At 51.4% G+C, this 22,188-nt stretch overlaps 1 protein-coding gene across 1 annotated transcript; it reads right to left on the bottom strand.

The window, feature by feature from the left end:
- Window positions 1–5,964: 5,964 nt before the first annotated feature.
- AQP3 (aquaporin 3 (Gill blood group)) lies at window positions 5,965–11,818 on the bottom strand. The gene is made up of 6 exons (XM_036261142.1): window positions 11,648–11,818; window positions 8,413–8,539; window positions 7,935–8,072; window positions 7,482–7,600; window positions 6,933–7,150; window positions 5,965–6,846 (listed from the first exon to the last, which is right to left on the bottom strand). Exons 1-6 carry the CDS (start codon window positions 11,753–11,755, stop codon window positions 6,678–6,680), a joined length of 879 nt encoding a protein of 292 aa, XP_036117035.1. The 5' UTR covers window positions 11,756–11,818; the 3' UTR covers window positions 5,965–6,677.
- Window positions 11,819–22,188: the final 10,370 nt, after the last annotated feature.

The raw sequence follows: 22,188 nt of genomic DNA, 5'->3' as shown, positions 1-22,188 counted from the left end.
TGTGGAAGTGTGTGAAAGCACATGAGTATCTGAGTGTGTGGTTGAGTGTGAGACGATGTCAGAGCATTGAGTATTCCTGTATAAGCGTGGAGTGTGTGGGGTGGGGGAGTCAGTGAGTGAGTGAGTGTGTAAATGTGTGTGGGTGCGTACTTACACGTGCCTTCAGTCACAGCAGACACACCCTCACGTGTATGTGGGGACACGTGCACCTCCAAGGGCCAAAGGTGACAAGCTGTAAACCCTCTGTCTGATAAAAGGAAGACTTTGTCCACAGGCTGGGGTCATCTACACTCTCCACCCTGACATGAACTGGGATGCCCCAGCTAAAGGCTACCTCTAACAGGAAAGAGCTCCTTCAGACTGAGCCTGTAGCCTGCCTCCGCCTTAGGCCAAGTCACCTTCTCCCCTCCCTCAACCTATTTCCGGCTAGGCCCTGTCAGTGACCCTGAGCGGAGAGGCAAAGAATGAGGGTGGTGGGCAGGACATTCCAGGTGCCTCCTCAGCTATGGGGGGCGTCTCCATGGAGATGAGCAGTGGACCATGTCCAGATGATTATCAGGGATCCCAGAGTCCTCTCTCCCCTTGCCCAGCCTCTCCCAGCCTGGCCTCCTTGGCTCTGAGTGCAGGGAGGAAGCCTGGTAAAAGCCCATCCCTCTTCACAGGGGCTTCGGAGAAGTTGGTCAAGGTGATTAAATCTGTTGTTAAGATTTATTTCCGGAGAGCTCTGGAGCTGGGGAAGGTAATACTCACCCCTTCTCCACACCACATCATATCTCACTCTGACCTGAAAGTATGACCAAGACACTCAGAGGGGACCCCAGGTCAGGTTAGACAGTTTTCAGCTCGCTCATAACCTCGCCCTACTGGCAACCTTGGCTGTCTCTTAAGATCCCCCATTAGTGCTTTCCCCACCCAGGCTCTTATGTATTGGCCATATGCAGGGATGAGACAGGGAAACATAGACCCTCTTCTTACTCCCAAAGCTGTTGGAACCCCCAGTGTGTTGGTGAGAGCAGGAAAAGGACTCGAGCGTTATAATAATTGATTTTTGCCTCATTCTTTTTTTTTTTATCCTCACCCAAGGACATTTTTTTATTTTTTGTTCAGATAAGAGTGGGAGGGAGAGAGAGGAAGAGAGAGAGAGAAATATCAACGTAAAAGGGACACCCACATCGAGTGGTTGCCACCCTCACGACCCAACCAGGGCCGGGGACAAACTGCAACTGAGGTACATGCCCTTAGCGGGAACCGAACCCAAGTCTCTCTGGACCGCAGGCCAACGCTCTAACCGCTGAGCCAAACTGGCCAGGGCTATTTCTGCCCCATTCTTGAGCTGAAGTGGAATGGCAGTGAGACCTGCGGAAGCTCTTCTTGATAAGACTGTGAGACATTAGCAAACAGGTTGGGACTGTGCTCAGTGGTTGAGCGTGAACCCATGCACCAAGAGGTCATCGGGTCAGTGTCCGGTCAGGGAACATGCCAGTTGGGGGCCAAATCCCCAGTGGGGAACATGCAGGAAGTGGCTGATTGATGTTCTCTCTCATCGATGTTTCTATCTCTCTCTCCCTTCCTCTCTCTCTAAAATCAACAAAGAAAAACTAATAATAATTTTAAAAAATAATAATATTATCGCCCTGGCCAGTTTGGCTCAGCGGTTAGAGCATCTGCCCACGGACCAGAGAGTCCCAGATTCGGTTCCCTCTAAGGGCACATATCTTGCAGTTTGTCCCCAGCCCTGATTGGGATCGTGTGGGTGCAACCAATCAATGTATCTCTCTCACATCGATGTTTCTCTCTCTCTCTCTCCCTCCCGTTCTATCTGAAAATACATGCAAAAATGTCCTCAGGTGAGGATAAAAAAATAATAATAATAATCTCATTTAATCTTCACCTTTTGCAACCTGATGAGGTGAGTACTAGTACTCTCCCCATTTCACAAATGAAGAAACTAAAGAGCAGAGAGGTGAACTCTGTCAGATCCAGCAGGAACAACACATCTTGGAAGGGCTTCGCTGAAAAGAGTTTATGGAGGGACTGTTTACAGAGGTGAGGGAAGGGTCACAGTGACCAACAAGGGATGGCCTGACAGCAGGTAGCCACATCCCCCTCAGCCAGGGGAGTCAAGAGGAGAGAGCAGTGTTGCTGGAACACAGTGGAAGCCCTGGAAAAGGCATTAATATCCTGACCTCCCCATTCCCTAATCACTCCCAACCTCCCTGCTCTCTGCTTCTCTAGCTGTACCTCCCACCTGCCGAAACAGCTAGAAGCCAGAGACCCAGGTGATGCAGCCCATAGATAGTAGCCTCCTGGGACACCAAGCAGCCTGGAGATTGGATCTGGGGGAAATGGAGACTCCACATGCCTAGGGTCCTGTGGCTGGGAAGGGCTGGTTTGGAACAAAGGTGATCTGGACTCAAAGACTTGCTTCCTGAGATGTTGCAAAGTGCTGTCTGGAAAAGAGGTTGAGGGGAGTTAGGTTAGGGACAGAAGACTGGATTCTAGTCCAAGCTGTGCTGTACTACTCTGTGACCCTGAATGGCATTCTGGGCCTCAGTTTCCCCTTTACACAAAGAGGCGGTGGGTGCCACTCTGGAACAGCCAAGGTGCCCAGACTAGACAGAGCCTGTGTTCCCACCCTTACCTCAAATGAACCTGGCACCAAAAGCCGAGGCCCCAGTGTGGAGACTCAGAGTCCTTGAGAAAGCTATCCCAGATGCTGAGCAGACACACCCATTCCTCTGCCCCCCTTCAGACTCAAAGGTGTTCCAGGTAAACTCCTTCAGTCTCCCTAAGGGCCCCAGCACCTCAATCTCCTTCTTTTGCACTGCCAGCATTCCCTGGCCCACAATTTAGAACCCCATTCCAGAACAGGCTCTCTCCTCCCAGTGAGGAGGTGCAGGGCCCTACTTAGGCCAGCATCCTCACAGACCCTTCATCAGGGGATCAAGGGCATCTCCGACTGCTGAGATCTCTGTTCTGATGGAGTATTCTCTTCTCTCACCTTCCCACCCCACCCAATTCTACTCCACCCATGCTTCACCAAGCCTGGGGGTGCCCCACCCAGGTTTTCACACAAACAAAATCAAGGAGAAAGAGTTAGCAAGGAGGAGGGAGCTCATTACCAGAAATTAAGAAGGAGGCATGGCCTCAAGTAAGATGAGCGGGACAGGGCTGCCAAGAGAGTCACCCCTAAGCACGCACAGAGATGGGCTCCAAGGTACACAAGACATGCACTTGTAGATGCACAAAGAAAGACACAGACACAAAGAGTCAGGCAGTGACCAAGACAGAGACAAAGAGAGAGACATGGTAGGCCAAAGGTACAGACCCACAGAGACATAACTAGACATATTGAGAGAAAGACAGACATTCAGAAACCCTGGGAAGCACACACTTGTATGTTGTGCACACACAGAGGCAGGCGCACAAGGAAACAGGAACCAAGCTCAAGTTTCAGGGGGACTAATTTCAATTCAAACAAGTCAGAACTTTAAGGAAACGTGCTCCTTCAAAGTGGGCTGTGGTAAGGACTCAGCTCAGGAAAAAGAAACAGAGATGAGGCATGGGATCTGTCTACCTTCCCACAGGGTGATTCTCCTTCCAAGGCCGCCTTGCAGAATGGATCAAGATACTTTCCCTAAAGTAGATGAAGAGATTTCTTTCTAGAACTTGCTATCAGCCAGAATGGCTAATCAGAGGCATAGCCTGGAAGTGCACGAGGAGGTGGAAAGTTTTTCTCCTGCCCCTGGAATACGTTGCCACTTGTCTCAGGTCCCTACCAGCCCCTGCCCTGGCCAGGCCTTACCCTTTCTCATACCAATTGACCCTCTGTCCAACATGTGCCCTTGGCCTCCATACCTGTGTGTGTGGCTCCCTCTTATGTATCCCTTCAGTCTTACCCAAAAGTCTCCTCTAGTCAGAGCACAGCTAGCCATCACCTCCCCTCTTCTTCCCCCCCTCAGGAAATTCAGAATCCATGAAAGGAATCTGACGCGGAAGAGGATGTTGAATTCAATGACCTTTAAAAAACAGCTTTCAGCATCTCTCCTTCACCACTACCCCCCTTCCCCAGCTCTACAGGAAAAGTCATGAGGTGAGGTGACATTTATTGACTATTTACCATCTGCTGGTTATTGTGCTAAGTCCTTTTCATGAGTTCTCTTACATTACTTCCTCCTCTCAATATCTCCCAATTCACAGATGAGGAAACTGAGGCTCAGGGAAAGAAAATGGTCACACAGCTAGAGAGAGGGCAAGCTGGGCTTGGAATCCAGGTTTGACTGCTTTCCTTAAGCAATGAACCACAAGGCCTCCCCCACCCCTGGGCTGACTGCAAGGTCAACAGCAGGATTTGAGAGGAAAGGATGACAAAAAGACATAGGGCATGCTGGGGAAGACAGCAGGGTGGGACACTAAAGGGGAGATCAATGTGGATGGAATGAAACTCTGAAGCCACAGTCCCCTCCCAAGGTTTGCCCTTCCTCCCCCAGGGCCTGGGAAGGGGACACTCCCTCTGGCATGCTTTCCTCTAACATTCCATGTACTCCTCTTGGGAGCTGAGGACAAAGAGGGGGTGGAGACCTGAGGTGGAACTGCCTTCTTTCACTCCCATCCCCAGAGTTTTAGCTGTGTGACCCTGCACTTGGCACCCACCCTCTCTGGGCTATGGTCTCCTCATGTGCGAATTGGCTGGGGAGCAAGAGCTGGTTTAGCCTCTAAAACCCACAGTTCTCCTGCCAGACTCAAGGATCCTCTGGCTCCCACGGGGTTAACTCTGTAGGAGAGCTTGGATTGGGGCCACCTTCCCTTTTATTCGTAATGAAACTTGAGAAGGATTGGGTAAGGATGGAGAAGGTGAGAAGGGTCACGTGATCACCTGACAGAGATTCCTGGGCTCAGGTGTGCCAAGCCCCTTGCCTTCCTGTGCAGTCAGGGTGCCACAGTCAGTCCGTCCAACCCCAGCCTTACAGGACTCAGATGTACCTCAGACTGAAGAACTGAAACAGAGCGGGAGACAGGGATGAATGCAGCTGTGGTCTCTGGGCTCCGACAACTATAGAAGATGATGAGTGGGGAAGAGCAGGAATGGCTTTCCGAGGAGGCATTAGAGCAGCTGAGGATTCTAGTGAGTGCACACTTTAGAGCACAGGAGCACACTGAGTAGTCTGGGTGGATAGAGCATTATGAGGGTATGAGTAGGGCCAGGGGCCAGGTCCTTGAGGGCCTGAATGCAGAACTGGGGTGTTCAGATTGTCTCTGGACAGTGGGAAAAAGCTGAGGAAAAAGGCCCACTTTCAGCAAGAGTTTCAGAACAATCCCTCTGGTTGCTGTATAGACTGACTGGGGCAGGCCTGGAGGCGGGGAAGCTACTAAGAAGCTATGATTGGGTGGATTTCTTTAGCTATGGGTGGATTTTGATGGAGCCTAAACAGCTGCAGGCTGTAGAAGACAATGCAGGTTTCCATTCTGATTGGACTCCTCCAGCAACAGGGAGCTCACTATTTCTTGGGTAGCAGTCCTTCCCTTAGGGTAGGACTCTGCCTAGGAGAAAGTTCTTGCCTAAGCCAGGCTCAGGCCTGTCTTTCTGGGTGACGGGGGAGTGCAGGGATCAGGAAGGAGATGCCATTCACTGTGTCAGGGCTCCCAGGAATATGGAAGCTTGGGGAAAATGTGGGGCGGCTAAGCTCAAGCTGAGATGCAGAAGCTCTCTGACCTGTGTGGCTGCCTCCTGCACCCTGGGTACGTGGCCAGATACACTGAAGCTCCTTAACTGGCCCCAGGAAAACAGAAGAATAAGCAGAGAAATATTGACACAATAGGCAGTTTTAGGCATATATTTTATTGTTGTTTTGTTTTTTGTTTTTTACAAAAGGCAAGAGTACATGTGTTGAGTGGAGGATTAAAAGAGTGAAGACCCTATTGAGAGTAGTCTCCACCTCCCACCCCTAAAACTGTAACATCTGCTATATTAAAAAAAAAAAAAAAAAAAAGCAAATATGAAACTTATGACCTAAACTTCACCCCACCTCTCATGCCTACATTATGACAGAAACACGTTATTCAGCTCCTCCTTATATACAGTCAAAGGTCCACACCTGGGCTGTGGCCCCCTTCTCCCAGCCCTACCCATATTCCCATCATACCTCCCCCAAAGCTTCCCCTGAGCGCCTGTTTGGAAAACAGGGCAGACACATGCGTATTCAGAAACACATGTATCTGGACCCTTCTCCACCTGGAGCCCCTGAAACATGCAGGCCCCTGGCGCTTTCCTCACCCACAGATGGACACATCACCATCCCCCTTCCTTCAGGCTCCCCCCACAGCTAAATCCTTTCCACTTGGCCCCTTGCCCTGAATATCTGGGAACACACACACACACACACACACACACACCTGCACATGCACACACATACCCACTGCCCATTCCCTCCCTTTGGGAAACAAAGGGTTATGTTGGCCCTACTTTCTGTCCCATCACTGTTTAAGGACAGTGGCCTAAAGTCTTATTTGGGCAGGGTCCCGTGGAAAAATCCTGGAGGGGGTAGTCCAGTAGGGTGGGGCAGACAAGGAGCTTCTTAGCCTGGGAGGGGGAAGGGGAAGGGGGCTTATAGGGAGTAGCCCCTGTACAGTCAGTGGATGCTCCAGGGAGAGGGGCAGGGGGTGATGGCCCTGCCCACTCAGACCTGCTCCTTGTGCTTCATGTGGGCCAGTTTCACATTCTCCTGCTCAGTGGAGGGTGGAGGCTGATCCAGGTGGCAGCCGATCATGACCTGGTACACGAAGACTCCCGCAATGGAGCCCAGGAGCGGGGAGATGATGGGCACCCACCACCATTGGCGGCCGGTCCTGGGGAATGGAATATGTAGTTAGGGGTGGGTGGGACAAACAGAGGGACAGCAAGCTGAGGCTGGGTGGGTGGGGGTAGCACTCACGTGAACACTCCTGAGCCCCAGCCAGCGATGGCGGTGAAGAGACGGGGGCCAAAGTCCCGGGCAGGGTTGACAGCATAGCCGGAGTTGAAGCCCATGGAGGTGCCAATGACCAGAACCACCAGGCCGACGGTGAAGGCCTCCAGGCCACGAGGGACAGGGTTGTTGTAGGGGTCCACAATGGCCAGCACACACACGATGAGGGAGGCTGTGCCGATGAACTGACCAGCAGGGAGAACAAGGTGAAGAGTAGCCCCCCTCCCCCACACCCTGGTCCCTTCTTTAGGCCTCTGGCTTCCTTCTAGCTCTTCGTCTAGTCACATCCCGAATTCTGCTCTCCTAGAACAGTGGTGCTAGAATCTTTTCAGGGATGAGGGTCCCCTGGGGAGCTGGTTAAATATAAATAGCTGCCATTCTGATTCTGATAAAGGCGTCCACACATATTGAGAAACTCTGCTTTAAACAAGGAGTCCTATTCCCCGGCCAGCCCATCAGCAACCCAGGGCAACTTAGTTCCTCTCCTTGTGTCCCCCTCATGTCCCCAGCCCATACCTGGTCGAAGAAGCCATTGACCATGTCCAAGTGTCCAGAAGGGTAGGTGGCAAAGATGCCAGCTGTGCCATTGGGGCCTGAGACTACAAGCTCATTGTCGGCGAAGGCCCAGATTGCATCTGGTGACAGATTAAACCCCAAGTGGGTGAGGGCAGAGGCCCAAGCCCAGTTTCTCCTCTCAGGCTGGGCCCACCCTCCCAGGGGTCATGGGTAAGTAGAATCACTGCTATTTACTCAGGAGCCGGAGGCGGTGGGGTGGGTGGAGTGAAGACCTGAGACGCTATTGTTGCCCAACTTGTTTATTTACCCTGTGCCCCGCACCTTGGGCCTGTGCGTGAATGAATGAGTCATGAGCCAGGGGCCTGGGCAGGCCCCAGCTATCTGTCATGGAAAGGCCTGATGCCAGCAGGTCTCAAGTAGAAGGAGGGGGTAGTGGAAGAGGGTAATGCTTACCATAGTACAGCCCAAAAACGATCCCAGCACCCAGGAAGGCTCCCAGTGTCTGAGCCAGGGAATAGATGGGCAGCTTGATCCAGGGCTCTCTCGCCAGGAAGCACATGGCAAAGGTCACAGCAGGGTTCAGGTGGGCCCCTAAAATGGGAGATGGGACCTATTAGCATAGCCTGCCATGTGACCACGTTCATATTCACCATCTCTGGCCTGGGGGAGCAGGGGTGCGGAGAAGGGTTTCTTGTACCAGATGGTGGGTTGGACTATGTAACAGGCGAACTCTGTTAATCTCTGATTCCAAGGTGAGAGTCAAAGGTTCTAAGTATCAAGTTTCTTCTCCATTCGCCTCCTCTTCCAAGGGCTCAGAGCTCAGGCCACAGCTATGTTCTGCCCTTGGGAATATCCCCCCACCTCATTCCCCAGTGGGATCCCTTGTAAGAATGCTACGAGGGTAATGACTGAGGGTGGAGTAAGGCCTTACCTGAGACCTGGCCAGAGATGAGGATGCCCAGGGTGACGGCAAAGCCAAAGGCTAGGTTGATGGTAAGAAAACCCCCATGGGTGCCCCGGCTGAGCACAACCTGGGCCACGGAGCCACAGCCAAACATCTGTGTCAAGAAACAGAAAAAGGCAGGGAGGGTGAGGCCCTGCTGAATCCCAGCAACTCTCACTCCAGAGGGAAGGGTAAAGCCAGCAACCTCTCTGCCTGCCCCCATCAGGAGGAAGGAAGGCCCGTCCGGAATTCAACCCGAACCCCTCCTGCGCAATTGCACTCTGAGAAGCAGCAGACATGCCCTTCCACTTCCAATGTCCCAATGCTAACATAGGAGGTCCCCATGGAAGCAGTCTGCAACCGGGAGCCCTAAAGATGGCTGAACCATCTTCACTGACTTTTCTTGAATCTCAACAGGAATAGGGTGGAGAGGAACGGCTTTCACCTTGGCAGTTTCTTCCCAGCCCTTCAGGTCTGGCCCATAGAGGTAAGAAGGCTCTCACTCATCCCCCACCTGTAGTTGCCTCCATTTTTGCCCCAAAGAAGAGCTAGGTGGTGGTGGTGGTGGTGGTGGTGGTGGTGGTGGTGATGGGGGTTGGGGGGACACAAAGAAATAGGGCGGAGGCCAGAAGTTAGGTTGAATCCACTTCTGAATCTTGGATGTCAGAGCCCCTGCCTATGCTGCTGGCTCTCCTCAGAACCCTTCTCAATACCCTCTCCCTCCTTGACCTGTCCCTGTCTCAGAGCCTCCTCTGTCCACCAGCCCTGACCTCTCTGCCCTCAGTAGTCCAGGGTCCCCACTCAGATTGGAAGGTCCTAAAGACAGTGATAAGTGGCTCCTCTCACTAGCCCCAGTTTGGGCCCCAGGGCAGTGGAAGTGGGGAGATTAATTCTAAGCTTTCTGCCAGGGATGGGGGATTCAAGAGGCCTAAAGTCCCTAATGTCCTACAAGGACAGAATGTACTGTATGTCTATTTCCCTTGTTTAAATGTAAAAATGCTTCTGTACCAGTTGTAAAGAGCCCCTAGAGTATCCCCCAAAGCTGCTCCAGCTCCTGCCCAGGTCTCCTTTTCCACCTTCCCCAAAATAAAGGTTTTATATCTACCCAGCAGGCAATTTCCAAGACCTGTGCTAAGGGTTTTTGTCTGTTCTGATGAGTCAGGGTCCTGTTTTACTGTTGTTAGGCATTCTCATTACCATCCCTCTGAAAGTCTAGAAGACAGTGGGGAAGCCAGCGGCAGTAATGCAGAGCAAAGGTATACAAGCAGGTGAGAGCAAAGATCAGAGATTGTGAGTATATGGGGGTTGCGGGGGGGGGGGGGGACCAGGCACATGTGAGTCTGGGGAACACTGCTGTGCTTCACAAGCCCTGGTCTCAGCTCCTTGCCTGCCTGAGGCCCAAACCTGGCTCCATTCCAGGAGGCCTTGAAGTGAGAAGCCGTCAGATCCAGTTCTACCACCTTGGGACTAATCTTCCTATTCCTTACCCCTCCGTCTCCCCCATGCTCCTTCCTCACTAGGTACCCCAGAGACAGGGGCTTCCCTTGCCCTAAAGCCAGCCCCAGTTCTGCTAATGCAGGCTCTAGGTCCCCAACCCACAGAGGTATGCAGGCAAGCCCTCACCCACCAGGCTCTAGGTCCCCAACCCACAGAGGTATGCAGGCAAGCCCTCACCCACCAGGCTCTAGGTCCCCAACCCACAGAGGTATGCAGGCAAGCCCTCACCCACCACTCAGTGATCTCCCAAGCCTGACTCTTTCTCTTCAGGCTGCCCTTGAGGTTCTGCTTTTCACTGACACCCAATGCCTCATACTCACCTGAGCCTGAAAACCTCCTTACTGGGGCTCAGCGCTAAGCCTGAATACTCCTTTGTGGGGGAGGTGAACTACGACTTGGGAGAGGACAGGGAGGCCCCTCTATGAATGTGGAAGACAACTTCCCTTCTCCTGGCTGCTCTCAAACAGGGGGCTGGATCATAAATCAGATAGAGAGTGGGGGACTCAAGGCTCTGCCCCACTCCCTTCTTGGCACATGGAAGAGAAGGTATGGGGATGACTGGTAGGGCCACTAATGTTATGAAGGGCTATGGATAAAGTACCCCATGATTTCCTTCCCCGCTTTCCATTTCCAAAGGTGACTCGAAGCCCTCCTCTTCCCATGGTGCCTGCTCCATCACCACAACACACTTGGGGTGGGCCACCCTAACCCAAATTGCCTCTAGTTAAGCTTCTGAGTCCACAGGGAGCTGGCAGGTCTGCATTGCCTAGGGTTGGGGCTAGGGCAGGAATGGAGTAACCCACCCACTACAATGGAGCAACTAAACCTAGAAGTAACCAAGGTGGGAAACAGGTATAACCACATGAGCAGCTGAAAATCAGAGAGTAACTGGGACGGGACATGGAGACTGTAACTGGTGTGTCTGCCAGACTCAAAAAGTGCAAACAACCCAGGGACTAAACTGGTGTAACCAGGGAGTAACTGGGACTGGGGAGTAACCCAGGCAGAGGAAGTGTTTCACTCAGAGAACCCATAGAGTAACTCAGAGTGCATCTGTACAGAAGCTGACAGCATCTGTCCCAGTAACTGACAGGATCTGGGAGCCACTCAGCAGGAGGGGAGCAACTTCAGTGACACCACTTCCTCTGTGCCTGGAGCCCCACAGCCTTCCACAGCCTTCCACAGCCTTCTATCTTCAGGATCCTCCTTTCCTCCCATCTGCTGTTTGTACCCTGTGGGCCTCTGCGCTAGCCCCCCCACCCCCACCCCCGTGGCAAACTGTCCTCATGTCATGGGAACTTTTGGACTTTCTGAGGCTTAATTATTCATTAGGCGTCAAACATAGAAGCCAACTAACCTAATAAGGGCCTATTTGCCTCTGCCCCCACTGTCTCCTAGGCTGGGACTCTGAGAACTTGGGGGCCATGGGAGTCTTGAGAAGTGTCTGGAGGTCCCAGGCTGCAGGAGTCACGGCTGCCCCAGGCCTGTGGGTTGGGTCACTGGCAGGAGGTTAGCGGATAAAAGCTGTCACTGGGGAGCAACATCTTTTACAGATGCGGCAAAAGCTATGGGGGAAAAGCACTCTGGAAGGGTCAAGGTGGGGATCCGAGCTGGGAGAGGGGTTAGGGCTGTCTGGAAAAGCACAGCCCTCCGATGAACAGAGGGACTAGGGAGTTTAGGGGCTGGAGACAGAAGGGCTTCTCCGGTCCCCACCGCCCCCACTCACCACGAGGATAAGGGTTCCCAGGCACTCAGCCAGTGCCTGGCGAAGCAGCGGGTAGCGGATGTGCAGCATCTCCCCGCAGCGGGACACCAGCTCCTTCTGTCGACCCATGTCGGGGTAGGGCAGGTAGCGGCAGCCGGGCGGGAGGCAGAGCGCGGAGGGCGGGCGGCCGGCGCAGCGGCGGTGCCGGTGAGCGCCGGCTGGCGCCCTTTATAGGAACCGGAGGCACAGGTCCGCCCGCCCCGCTGCCCCGCCCGCTCGGTCCGCTCAGCGCCCGCTCAGCCCTGGGCCGGCCTCGGGAGTGGGCGGCCACCCCCACACCTTGCCTGGGGAGGTTAGTGGGGACGCTGGGCTGCCGGAGCAAAGAAGAAGGTGGGGGGACATGCGGTGTGAGGTGCCATAGGAGTCAGGTTGGACCCGGAGAGCGCTTCGGGGAGGATGGGTTTTCGACTGACAGAGAATGGTGGGGTACAGGCATGTGCAGGACATAGCTGGAGAGAATGGAGCTTCCAGGGAGACCTTACTGGCCCATGACTGTGAGATCTGCTGTCATCCCCACCATGGTGGGGGTGAGAAAAGACATGTCCGAAAAGAGGGAACCTGGCCCCAGATCTTCAGGATGGCTGGACCCAGCATCTTGTCAGGGGGCTGGAGGAAAGAGGCTGTGGAGAAGAGACCCTCTCACAGACCAGACCCAGGTGGACACACAGAACATGAGCTGAGTTCCAGCAGAGTTCATGGGCCTTTGCTCCTTGTGCTGAGTGCGTCATGCATTGCATGTCCTAACCAGCTCTGTCCACAGTTGTGTCCACACATGACATCTGTCTTGTGTGTCTGATCACACTTGCTGGGCATTTCTCATGGCTGCACACATCCTGTCAGATATGGCTGAGTTAACTGAGGTTGCCACACATGTACCTGAGTGCATTTTGAACATGGCTCCAGAGACTAAACTGAAATTGTCCTGACATGCCACATGCCACATGCCACATGCTTGCCAGCAGAGTAAGTCCCAGCTGTTTCTAACACTCTCCTCTCCCACTCTGGCTGATCCTCATCCAAGAGAGAGTCTGTCCCTTTAAAAGATTTAACTGGCTAGACTGTTGGGGTGTCAGCCCCATCTGAGGGGGGTCATGGGCCAACCCTGCCTCCTATGCTGCATTTAATAATCAGGAATTTGAGGTTTGGTGGTCTGGGCCCAACTCCCACAGGACTAGGAGCAAATATGCCCTCACCTCAGTCCCTTTTGTAGCACTACCAGGGGGGACCAAAGAAACCACATTTGCCAGGCAGACTTATTCCAAGTGGGCTAAGGGCCCTGGAGACTTGTTCCTTGAGGAATGGCTATCAGAAATAAAGGCTCCAAAGGTGGTCTGGCCTGTGTGGTTCAGTGGTTGAGCATCAACCCATGCAACAAGAGGTCACCGGTTCAATTCCCAGTCAGGGCACATGCCCAGGTTGTGGACCCAATCCCCAGTGGGGGGCATGTGGGAGGCAGCCAGTTGATGTTCTCTCTCATTGATATTTCTATCCCTTCCTTTCCTCTCTCTCTAGAATCAATAACAAAATATATATATATATATTTTTTTTAAAGGCTCCAAAAGTGACTCAAGCCCAAAGAGATGGGGCTTAGCAATGCATATTAGTTAGATTCACACACACACACACACACACACACACACACACACACACCCAAGGCTGATAGCCACACGGCCTATAGACACTGAGCTCTGCCCACATGCTTATTGGGTCACATTTACAAGAGAGCCTGGTCACAAGGTCCCACATATATGGGACCCACATACAACGTCTCTCATGGCCCTTGGCCCAGAGAGATGCACCTCACCATCTGGGCACCCACGGGCTGGGAGGTACCATGGTGAATCAGGGAGCCATCACTGAGTGCATGCCCACAGCGCCACTGCCAGTATGTGACTTAGTACAGAACCCTAGACTCCTGATGCCAGAGCCCAGATGGGGAAGGGGGAAGATGCTGCCCTCTTTTCCCTGCCTCATGATGTACTTCTCAGCCCTCGCTGCCTCAGGAGGGCGGCAAAGGCAGCATAGGGCGGGAACAGGCAAGGGGCTTCTCAACACTAAAAGAAAATGCAGAACCCCAGCCCAAAGCACCCCATCCTGGGCCTGTCAGCCTGGCCTGGGACCCAGAGCAGGGGAGAGAAACAGGGGCAGGTCTGCCATCAGCAGGCATATACACTCAAGGCTCCTGCACACAGTTTGCACTCAGCTCACATAGGTGTTCACATGTGCTTCATGGGGGGAGCAGGTCACACACACAACTGCGGACTTGTGTATCTTGTTCACATTAAGCAGCATGTATTAGCACACGGGTACCTACATGTACTCACACATGTGTGCATGTATGCCTATGCCTACCTACAACCTGGGGCTGCTACTCACCACAAAGCATCTTTGCCACCCCCTCTAATAGATACAGCTCCATGCCAAGGCACATGATTTGGCAAGTGGAACAAGAGCTGGCTCTCAATGCGCTATGGCCCCAAATCAGGGTTCAGCCTTCAGGACCGTGACCCCATACTCTTCCACCAAACTTATTCCTATCTGTAACTAGTGGCTACAAACATGTTCTTATACGTGCATACACATGCACATTAGAATGCATTAGGGTTGGAGATGAGAAGGTATGGGTAGGGCTTCATGCTTCTTAATGGGCCTGAGAGGATCCTGCCTAGAGGAGGGGGAAGGATGCAATGCCTTGCAAGGATTCCTTACTCCTGTCAGCTCTCCTTAGATCATTTGGGATTAAGACAGGTCAGGGTCTAATGATGCCTGTCCAGACATGCCAGGTTGGCCTGAGTTTGGGGGAGCAGAAGCAAGACCTCATTGCAGTACCAGACGCTGGGGACATCATTCTCATAGTAGTCAAGGTGAATGGCGCCCCCTGGCCTAAAAGGCTGAAGGAAACATGGCTTCACAGAGAAGAGAGTGCGTCTGGTGAGGCTCTGAGTCTGAGTCACACACATTACCTAGAGCCCTCTGCGCTTCCTCTTGTGCTTTGGGAAGGAAAGCCAAAGCTGAGTGCAGTCTGGAACCCAGCTGGCCTGGGAGCTCCGGAAGGAGGCTCCGTTTCCTCCCAGTGCATCTTGAGCAAGGTCTGTGTCTCACCTGGGCGAGGGCTGAGCTCATGAAGGGGCCTTGACAGCCCATCCACCCGTGGGAGGCTGTGACTCCTTGTTGTCAGAGTTGGGGGAGTGGGTTCCCAGTCAAGGAAAGTGCTGAAGATGCAAGTCCCAGCCTGCTGAACCAGAGGGGTTGGCTGGGGCCCTGTAAGGGGTGGGGTGTGGCACACCCTTCATTTTCTGCCCCCCAAACTCTTTTTTGCCTGAATGGGAGCAGTCTGAAACAGCAGGAGAAACATGGGCTTTGCTGTCAGCAAGTGGGGTGAAGAAGAGTATAGACATAGAAAATGAATAATGCTACAGTCCCCTCAGCCTTCCTGAAACCCCTAACCTCTTCTAGAGCACTGGAGTAGGGTGGGGAAGGAGCAGACCCAAACAGACATAGACATTTTCTATTTGCAAAACGATCCCCAGAAGTGGGTATATTTTTTCCCTTTTCATAAATGATAAAACTGAAGTTTGGAGAGAAGTCACTTGCTAAGGTCTCACTCAGCCACTGAGTACAGAGCTGGGATTCAAACCCTATGGGGACGGGGAGAAATGAAAAGGGCAAAAGGACCAGGGAGCCACAGGCCTGGTGGTAGAGGGGGTTGTGGCACAGGAGAGCAGGGAGCCGGGGCCTGGGAACCCACAGTCTCTCCATGCTTGAGCTCCCTTTCTAGAATGTGCTCTACTCTTAGGCCACTGCTGGACACCATTTCTGCTTCTGGGCCTTGAGAGTCAGGGGTGGCTCTAGACTGGAATGGGAGTGGAGAAAAGAGATGAATCACCTTATTATGAGCGTCCCCAGACAGGGGGCAGGTAAGCGTCTCCTCCTACTGTGCTAACAGTCACCCCCTGTCTCCAGACAGACAGATGAGATGGTAGGGAACCTGTGAACATGAACCCCCACTCAGGTATCTCCGGGCAGATGAGCAGCTGGACCTTGAGAAAAATCTACCTTTTTTTAGCCCTGGCCGGTTTGGCTCAGCGGTTAGAGTGTCAGCCCGCAGTCCAGAGAGACCCGGGTTTGGTTCCTGCTAAGGGCTCGTATCTCGGTTGCAGTTTGTCCCTGGTCCTGGTTGGGTTGTGTGGGTGGCGACTGCTCGATGTATCCTGTTCACATCGATGTCTCTCTCTCTCTCTCTCTTTCTCTCTCTCTCTCTCTCTCTCTCTCTTTCTCTTCTCTCTCTCTCTCTCTCCCTCCACTCTATCTGAACAAAAAAATGGAAAAATGTCCTTGGGTGAGGATAAAAAAAAAAAAAGAAAATCTACCTTTTGACCCATATCCTGGGGACTCTGGATTCACTTTTTGTTGTCCCCGAGCTGCCCTTGGCATCCTTTGAAGATAGCAGAGGGTCATAGAGAGGAGGCAGAGGGATGCGATGGAGGCCTAGACCCCTTGCTAAGGAAGGATCCAGAGTCATAGGGGCAGGCCGATGGGGGCAGAGCCCTCATACAGACCCAGAATTTCAGTTCCAAGCCTGGCTTAGCCACTGATCAATCCGGTGACCTGGGCAGCTCTTTTCTCTCACTTCTCACAGTCTCAGTGTCTTCATCAGCCACCTGGAGGTTTCAGGTGGAATCCTCCTCCAATCCCAGACCCAGGGCCTCTGCAAGAATCAAAGACTGTGGATGTTTTTCAGGTTGATAACTGTATTTCGGCCCTAGCCAGTTTGGCTCAGTGGTTAGAGTGTCAGCCCGCAGACCAATGAGTCACGGGTTCAATTCCAGTCAAGGGCATGTACCTCGGTTGCAGTTCATCCCTGGCCGTGGTCAGGTCATGCGGGAGGCAACCAGTCGATGTGGCTCTATCACATTGATATTTCTCTCTGTCTCTCCCTCCCTCTCACTCCGTCTGATGATAAATAGAAAAATATCCTCAGGTAAAAAATAAAAAAAAATAAAAGAAAGAAAAGAAAACTGTATTTCACAGTGAACATAGAAGGAAAGATTTCTTTCCAGAAGCTACCTCCTTAATCAGAGCCACATTTCCTCATGTGTGAATGTGCATTCTTGGCTGTGTGTATGCATATATCCAAGGAGGTCTGTGTGTACACGTGGGCAGCCATGGGGTCCACATATGTATGTATGTATTCATGAGGCCTGTGTGTGCATGTGTGCGTCCAAGGAGGTCTGTGAGTGTCCTTGTCTGGGACTGGCTGTGGATCTGTGTCCAGTGTTTGTAAAAGCCAGAGATGGCAGATGGGGATCTGTTAAGAAGTCTGAAGACGCGCTGGCTGGATATTTGAGTATGCCCCATGCCAGCCTACAAAGAGGAGAGTTAGTGACATGAAGATGACACAGACCAGGCTATCATTGCCAACAGAACTAAGGTGTCTAGAGGGTTCTGGTTCACACCTCAGGACCAGATTCCTGGAACCCCTGGGCTTTCTGATTTCCCATCTCCCTCCTCACTAGTAGGAAAGCTCCTGGAACCGGATGAGGTTGCTTCAGAAGATGAGGAATCAGGACCAGACGTTGAGGAAGAAGGAAAGCTCACAGGATTCCTGTGGGGCCTGAATCAAGGCCCAGCATTTGCCTGATCCCTGAAACGAGGAAGGGCATGGAGCATCCTTTGGGCTGAGGCAATCAGAGGGCTTCCTGGAGGAAGAAACATTTGGCTGGGAACTTTGTGGAGAGTCTTCCAGGTGAAAGATTGCTTGGTCGGACCCTGGATAGGATGGGTGCTGGCCTGATACATGATGAGAGCAGCCATGGTGAGGCCAGGGCGAGACACAAGTAGCATAGGAAGGGCCTTGGGTTCTACACTAAGGGCCTGGACCTTACCTGAGGGTGGAGAGGGCAGAGATATTTAAGTTGTGCTTCTTTAAGCCCCAAGGGCTCTGAAGAAGCTCTCACAGGGACTGCTGCAGCTGGAGATGGGGAGAGGGAAGCCAAGGAGGCAGAGCCCTGGTACCACTTCCTGCTTCAACCACAGCATTTTAACCATTTTACATCAAGATCTGAACAATTGACAAATGTTTCACTGCTAAGAACAGTGGCTTATAGGAGACCTCAGGTTTTTTTTTTTGTTTTTTTTTGTTTTTTGTTTTTTTTTTGTTTTATCCTCACCCGAGGACATTTTTCGATATTTTGTTCAGATAGAGTGAGAGGGAGAGAGAGAGAGAGAAACATCGACGTGAAAGCGACACATCGAGTGGTTGCCACCCACACGACCCAACCAGGGCCGGGGACAAACTGCAACCAAAGTACGTGCCCTTAGCGGGAACCGAACCCGGGTCTCTCTGGACCGCAGGCCAACGCTCTAACCGCTGAGCCAAACCGGCCAGGGCGAGACCTCAGGTTTTTAAGCAGGGGGCTGATATGGTCTTCATTTGCTATTTAGATGAATCCCTCCACATGCTGAGTGGAGGATGGGTAAGAAGGGGAGAGACTGAGGCCAGAAAATCTGGAAGGAGGTAACAGAGGAAAGAAAGAGGCCAGATGCTGGGCAATGGCTGTAGGGAGAGAGGATGGTTTAGATTTGGGATTTAGTAGGCAGAGTGGGCAGGGCAGGTCGGCAGGAAGCTAAAATTAAAGGTGGGCAGAATTGTGTAGACAGGAACCTGAAGCTGAGCTGGAGCCCAGGAAAACTGCTCTCTGAGAGGACCATGGTCTGAAGGGCTTGTGGGTGGGGAGATGGGTGGGGGAAGGAGACTGGATCTGGTGTTCCAGAAAGGTGATGGGTGTGTGTGAGGCCTAGAATACTCTCCCCTCATCCCACCTCAGTCTGGGTTCTAATTACAGGACAACCACTAGATACCTACCCTAAGGGAGAGGACTCACAGGAGAAGGATCCAGGGGAGAAAACAGGCTGCAACATGAGATTCTGCAGTCAGACTTCAGGAATGACTTCCTGAGGGCTTCTAGACCTGGGGTCAGTGGGAACTGGGCTTCAGCAAGACCCCATTGGTTCAGAGATAATGATTGGGGTGTTTTGGAGGGAGACTGGGAAAGGCCAGGATGCCAAATCTGACTATCTTTTTCATCCAAACCAGTGGTCGTCAAGTGGAACAGGGCCTGGATCGGATCTCCATGCTCCTTTACTTCTTCAATCAGGGCCCAACCTTGGCATCATCAATCTTTGGACCCCCATCCCTGTCCTGTGGAGGTTTCCAGTCTGGGAGAATAGAGAGCTGGGTCCTGCTTTTGAGGAGCTCCCAGCCTGGGGAACAGAGGAGATTCAGGCTTGAGCTGAGGTGGACCAGAGTGCTCACACTCCCACCCCCCTACCCCTCCCTTGACCCTACTTCTCTGGTCTTGCTGATAACAACTTCATTCAACTGCCTTGAGCAGAGGGAGTGGGGCAAAACTGGCAGGCAGGCCAGAACAAGGAAGGGGGCCAGGCTTTTCACTCCTTCCTACCCCATTGTTCAGGCCTCTTTAGTCTTTTATTCCTCCTCACCCCATTCCTTGGCCCCAGGAAAGCCCAGAATCAGCAGCAAGGCCTGGAGCCAGGACACCTAGATTCTTTGTAGCTCCACTCCCTACTCCCTGTGCAACCCTAGACAAGTTTATACACCTGTCTGAGACCCATGCAAACCAGAAAAATTATCCTCCCCATCGTCCTTCCAGAAACTGAAGTGGTAGAGGGAAGTGTCTACCTCTGGGTTTGAAATATGTTGATCCTCCTTAGTTTCCTGGGGCAGTCTAAGGTGCTCCTTCGGGGGAGGGGAAGGATGGCCTTTCCTAAGAAAGGTTGGGGTAATTCACGTGCCCCAGGCTTCCCCTCCCCTTAATGACTCACCTGGATTAATCTCTGACTCACAAAGCAAAAGGTTATGTGTATATTTAGGTGGGGGGAGGGGCTCTGTCTAGCCCAAATCTGACAATAGGTCAGGAACCAAGGAGCCCTCAAGACACTGTTGAATATCACCTGCTACAAGGACCCCTAGGATTTGAGGTATTGTTCTTTTTCTTCAAAGGCAGAGAAAAATGGGGTATTTAGCTAAAAGGATTCTGGTTTAGAAAGGTTATTAGATACCACAGACAGAAGGGAGGACCCTTTGAGGATTCACTAAATGCAACTACACAGAGAGGCTTAGTTCTGACCGAACTGGGGAAACCGAAGTCCCAAGAAGGGGAAGGCTTAATTTAAAGCCATTTAAAGCCACAGGAAGGGTCCTGTCTGGTTTTGCACAGTGGTTAGAGCATCACCCAAGGACCGAAGGGTCTCAGGTTTGATTCCCAGTCAAGGGCACATACCTGGGTTGCAGGTTCCGTCCCTATCCCCAGTGGGGATCCTGCCAGGAGGCAACCAATCAATATGGATGTTTCTCTCTCCCCATCCCTCTCTTCCACTCTATCTTAAAAAAAAAAATCAATAGAAAAATATCCTTGGATAAGGATTAAAAAAAAAAAAAAAAATCACAGGAAGGAATCCAGAGTTCCAGCCTCCTACATGAGAGGTTTTCCTCCTGACTTACTCTTCAAACGAATTTCTCCTTTTATAGCAATCCAGAGATGGAGGCAAAAACCTGCACAGACTAGTGCATACAGATGTGTGCATGTCCCCCTAACACACACACAGCAGACCAAGCATGCCATACATCTGACACAGACCCCCCAGCCCATCCGAGACCACCTGCAAAGGTAAACGCAGAGCCCTAGAGGCAGACGCACCCTGCACAACCTTGCTCACACTGGAGCTCCTTCTAGGTTTCTCTTTCCCTTCCCCTGAAGTTACAGCTCCTCATGGCCCCCATCCCCCTCTAGGAAAGTCATTTTAGACCATACCAGAAAAATCTGAGGAAAACAGGTTAGAGCACAACACAAGGGACTGAAATGGGAGCCTGGGCTTCCTGCTCCCCTCCCCTCCCCACCCCTCTAAGCCGTTGCAAGGAGTACAGAAAGGATGGTGCAGCTCCTTGGGTTTCTGAGTTTGTCCTCTTTCCTTGCCACATGGAGCACCTGACAAACCCATTATCATGCTTTTTTTTTTTTTATTGTTGAATGTATTATAGATGTACCCCCTTTTTTCCCTCATTGACCCCCTCCTCCCTGCCCCTGACCTCTCCTGCCTTCCCCACACTATTGTCTATGTCAATTAGTTATGCATGTAAGTTCTTTGATTTATCTCTTCCCACCCTCCCTCCCCTCTTCCCTTTGAGGTTCATCAGTCTAACAACCAATTTGTACTTCTTAGTTTCTTCACTTTTTCACCCATCTTCCCAGCCCCCTCCATCTGGCAGCCAAAAAAAGTCCTCTGTATCTGAGTCTCTTCCTGTTCTGTTTGCTCATTTTGTTTGTAGATTCAATTGTTGATAAATATGTATTAGTTGCCATTTTCTGGTTCATAGTTTTGTTCTTATTCTTCAAGAAGACCTGTCAACATTTCATATAATACTGGTTTGGTGGTGATGAACTCCTTTAATTTTTTCTTGTCTGGGAAACTCTTTATAATGTCCATTGATTCTAAATGGTAGCTTTGAAGGCTAGAGTAATCTTGGTTGTAGGTTGTTGCTTTACATCACTCTGAATATCTCTTGCTACTCCTTTCTGGCCTGCAAAGTTTCTTTTGAGAAACCAGCTAATAGTCTTATGGGAGCTCCTTTGTAGGTAACAAATAAACTGCCTTTCTCTTGCTTTTAAGATTCTCTTTTTGTCTTTAACCTTTTGCATTTTGATGATGATGTGTCTTGGTGTGGACTTCTTTGGATTCACCTTGTTTGGAACTCTCTGTGCTTCCTAAACTTGTATGTCTGTTCCCTTCACCAAGTTAGGGAAGTTTTCTGTCATTATTTTTTCAAATAGGTTTTCAATTTTTTGCTCTCTCTCTTCTCCTTCTGATACTCCCATGATGCTAATGTTGATATGCTTGAAGCTGTTCCAGAGGCTCCTTACAGTATTCTCATTTTCTTTGGATTCTTTGCTCTGATTGGGTATTTTTTGCTTCCTGATATTCCAAATAGATGGTTTGCTTCTTAGCTTCACCTACTCTACTATTGATTCCCTGTAAATTATATCTTATTTCAGTTAGTGCATCCTTCATTTCTGACTCTTCCTTTTTAAGCTCTTGAGGTTCTCACTAAGTTCCTTGACATTCTCATTAAGTTCATTGAGCATCCTTAAAACCATGTTTTGAACTCTGCATCTGTTAAATTGCTTATCTATTTTGTTTAGTTTTTTTCCCTGGAGTTTTGTTCTTTTCTTTCACTTGGGACATGTTTGTCTCCTCATTTTGGCTGCCTCTCTGTGTTTGTTTCTATGTATTAGGTAGAGTTACTATGTCTCCTAGGCTTCCTAGAGTGGCCTATTGTAGTAGGTGTCCTGTAGGGTTCAGAGGCACAGCCTCCCTGGTCACCCAGCTCGGCCCTCAAGGTGCACCCTTTGTGTGTACTGTACACCCTTTGGTTATAATTGAGTCCTGATTGCTGTTGGCACGTCAATGGGAGGGGTTCACTC

This window comes from Molossus molossus, unplaced genomic scaffold, assembly GCF_014108415.1.
Source record: "Molossus molossus isolate mMolMol1 unplaced genomic scaffold, mMolMol1.p scaffold_m16_p_14, whole genome shotgun sequence".
Classification (NCBI taxonomy): Eukaryota; Metazoa; Chordata; class Mammalia; order Chiroptera; family Molossidae; genus Molossus; species Molossus molossus.
The sequence above is the reverse complement of the archived record's forward strand: the minus strand, read 5'-3'. Positions and strand labels throughout refer to the sequence as shown.

Coding starts and splice junctions, on each gene's coding strand:
- AQP3 (XM_036261142.1), bottom strand. CDS start 11,755: ATGGGTCGACAGAAGGAGCTGGTGTCCCGCTGCGGGGAGATGCTGCAC. Junction 8,540..11,647: donor TGGGAACCCTTATCCTCGTG/GTGAGTGGGGGC, acceptor TTCTTGACACAG/ATGTTTGGCTGTGGCTCCGT. Junction 6,847..6,932: donor TGGGGCTCAGGAGTGTTCAC/GTGAGTGCTACC, acceptor TCCATTCCCCAG/GACCGGCCGCCAATGGTGGT.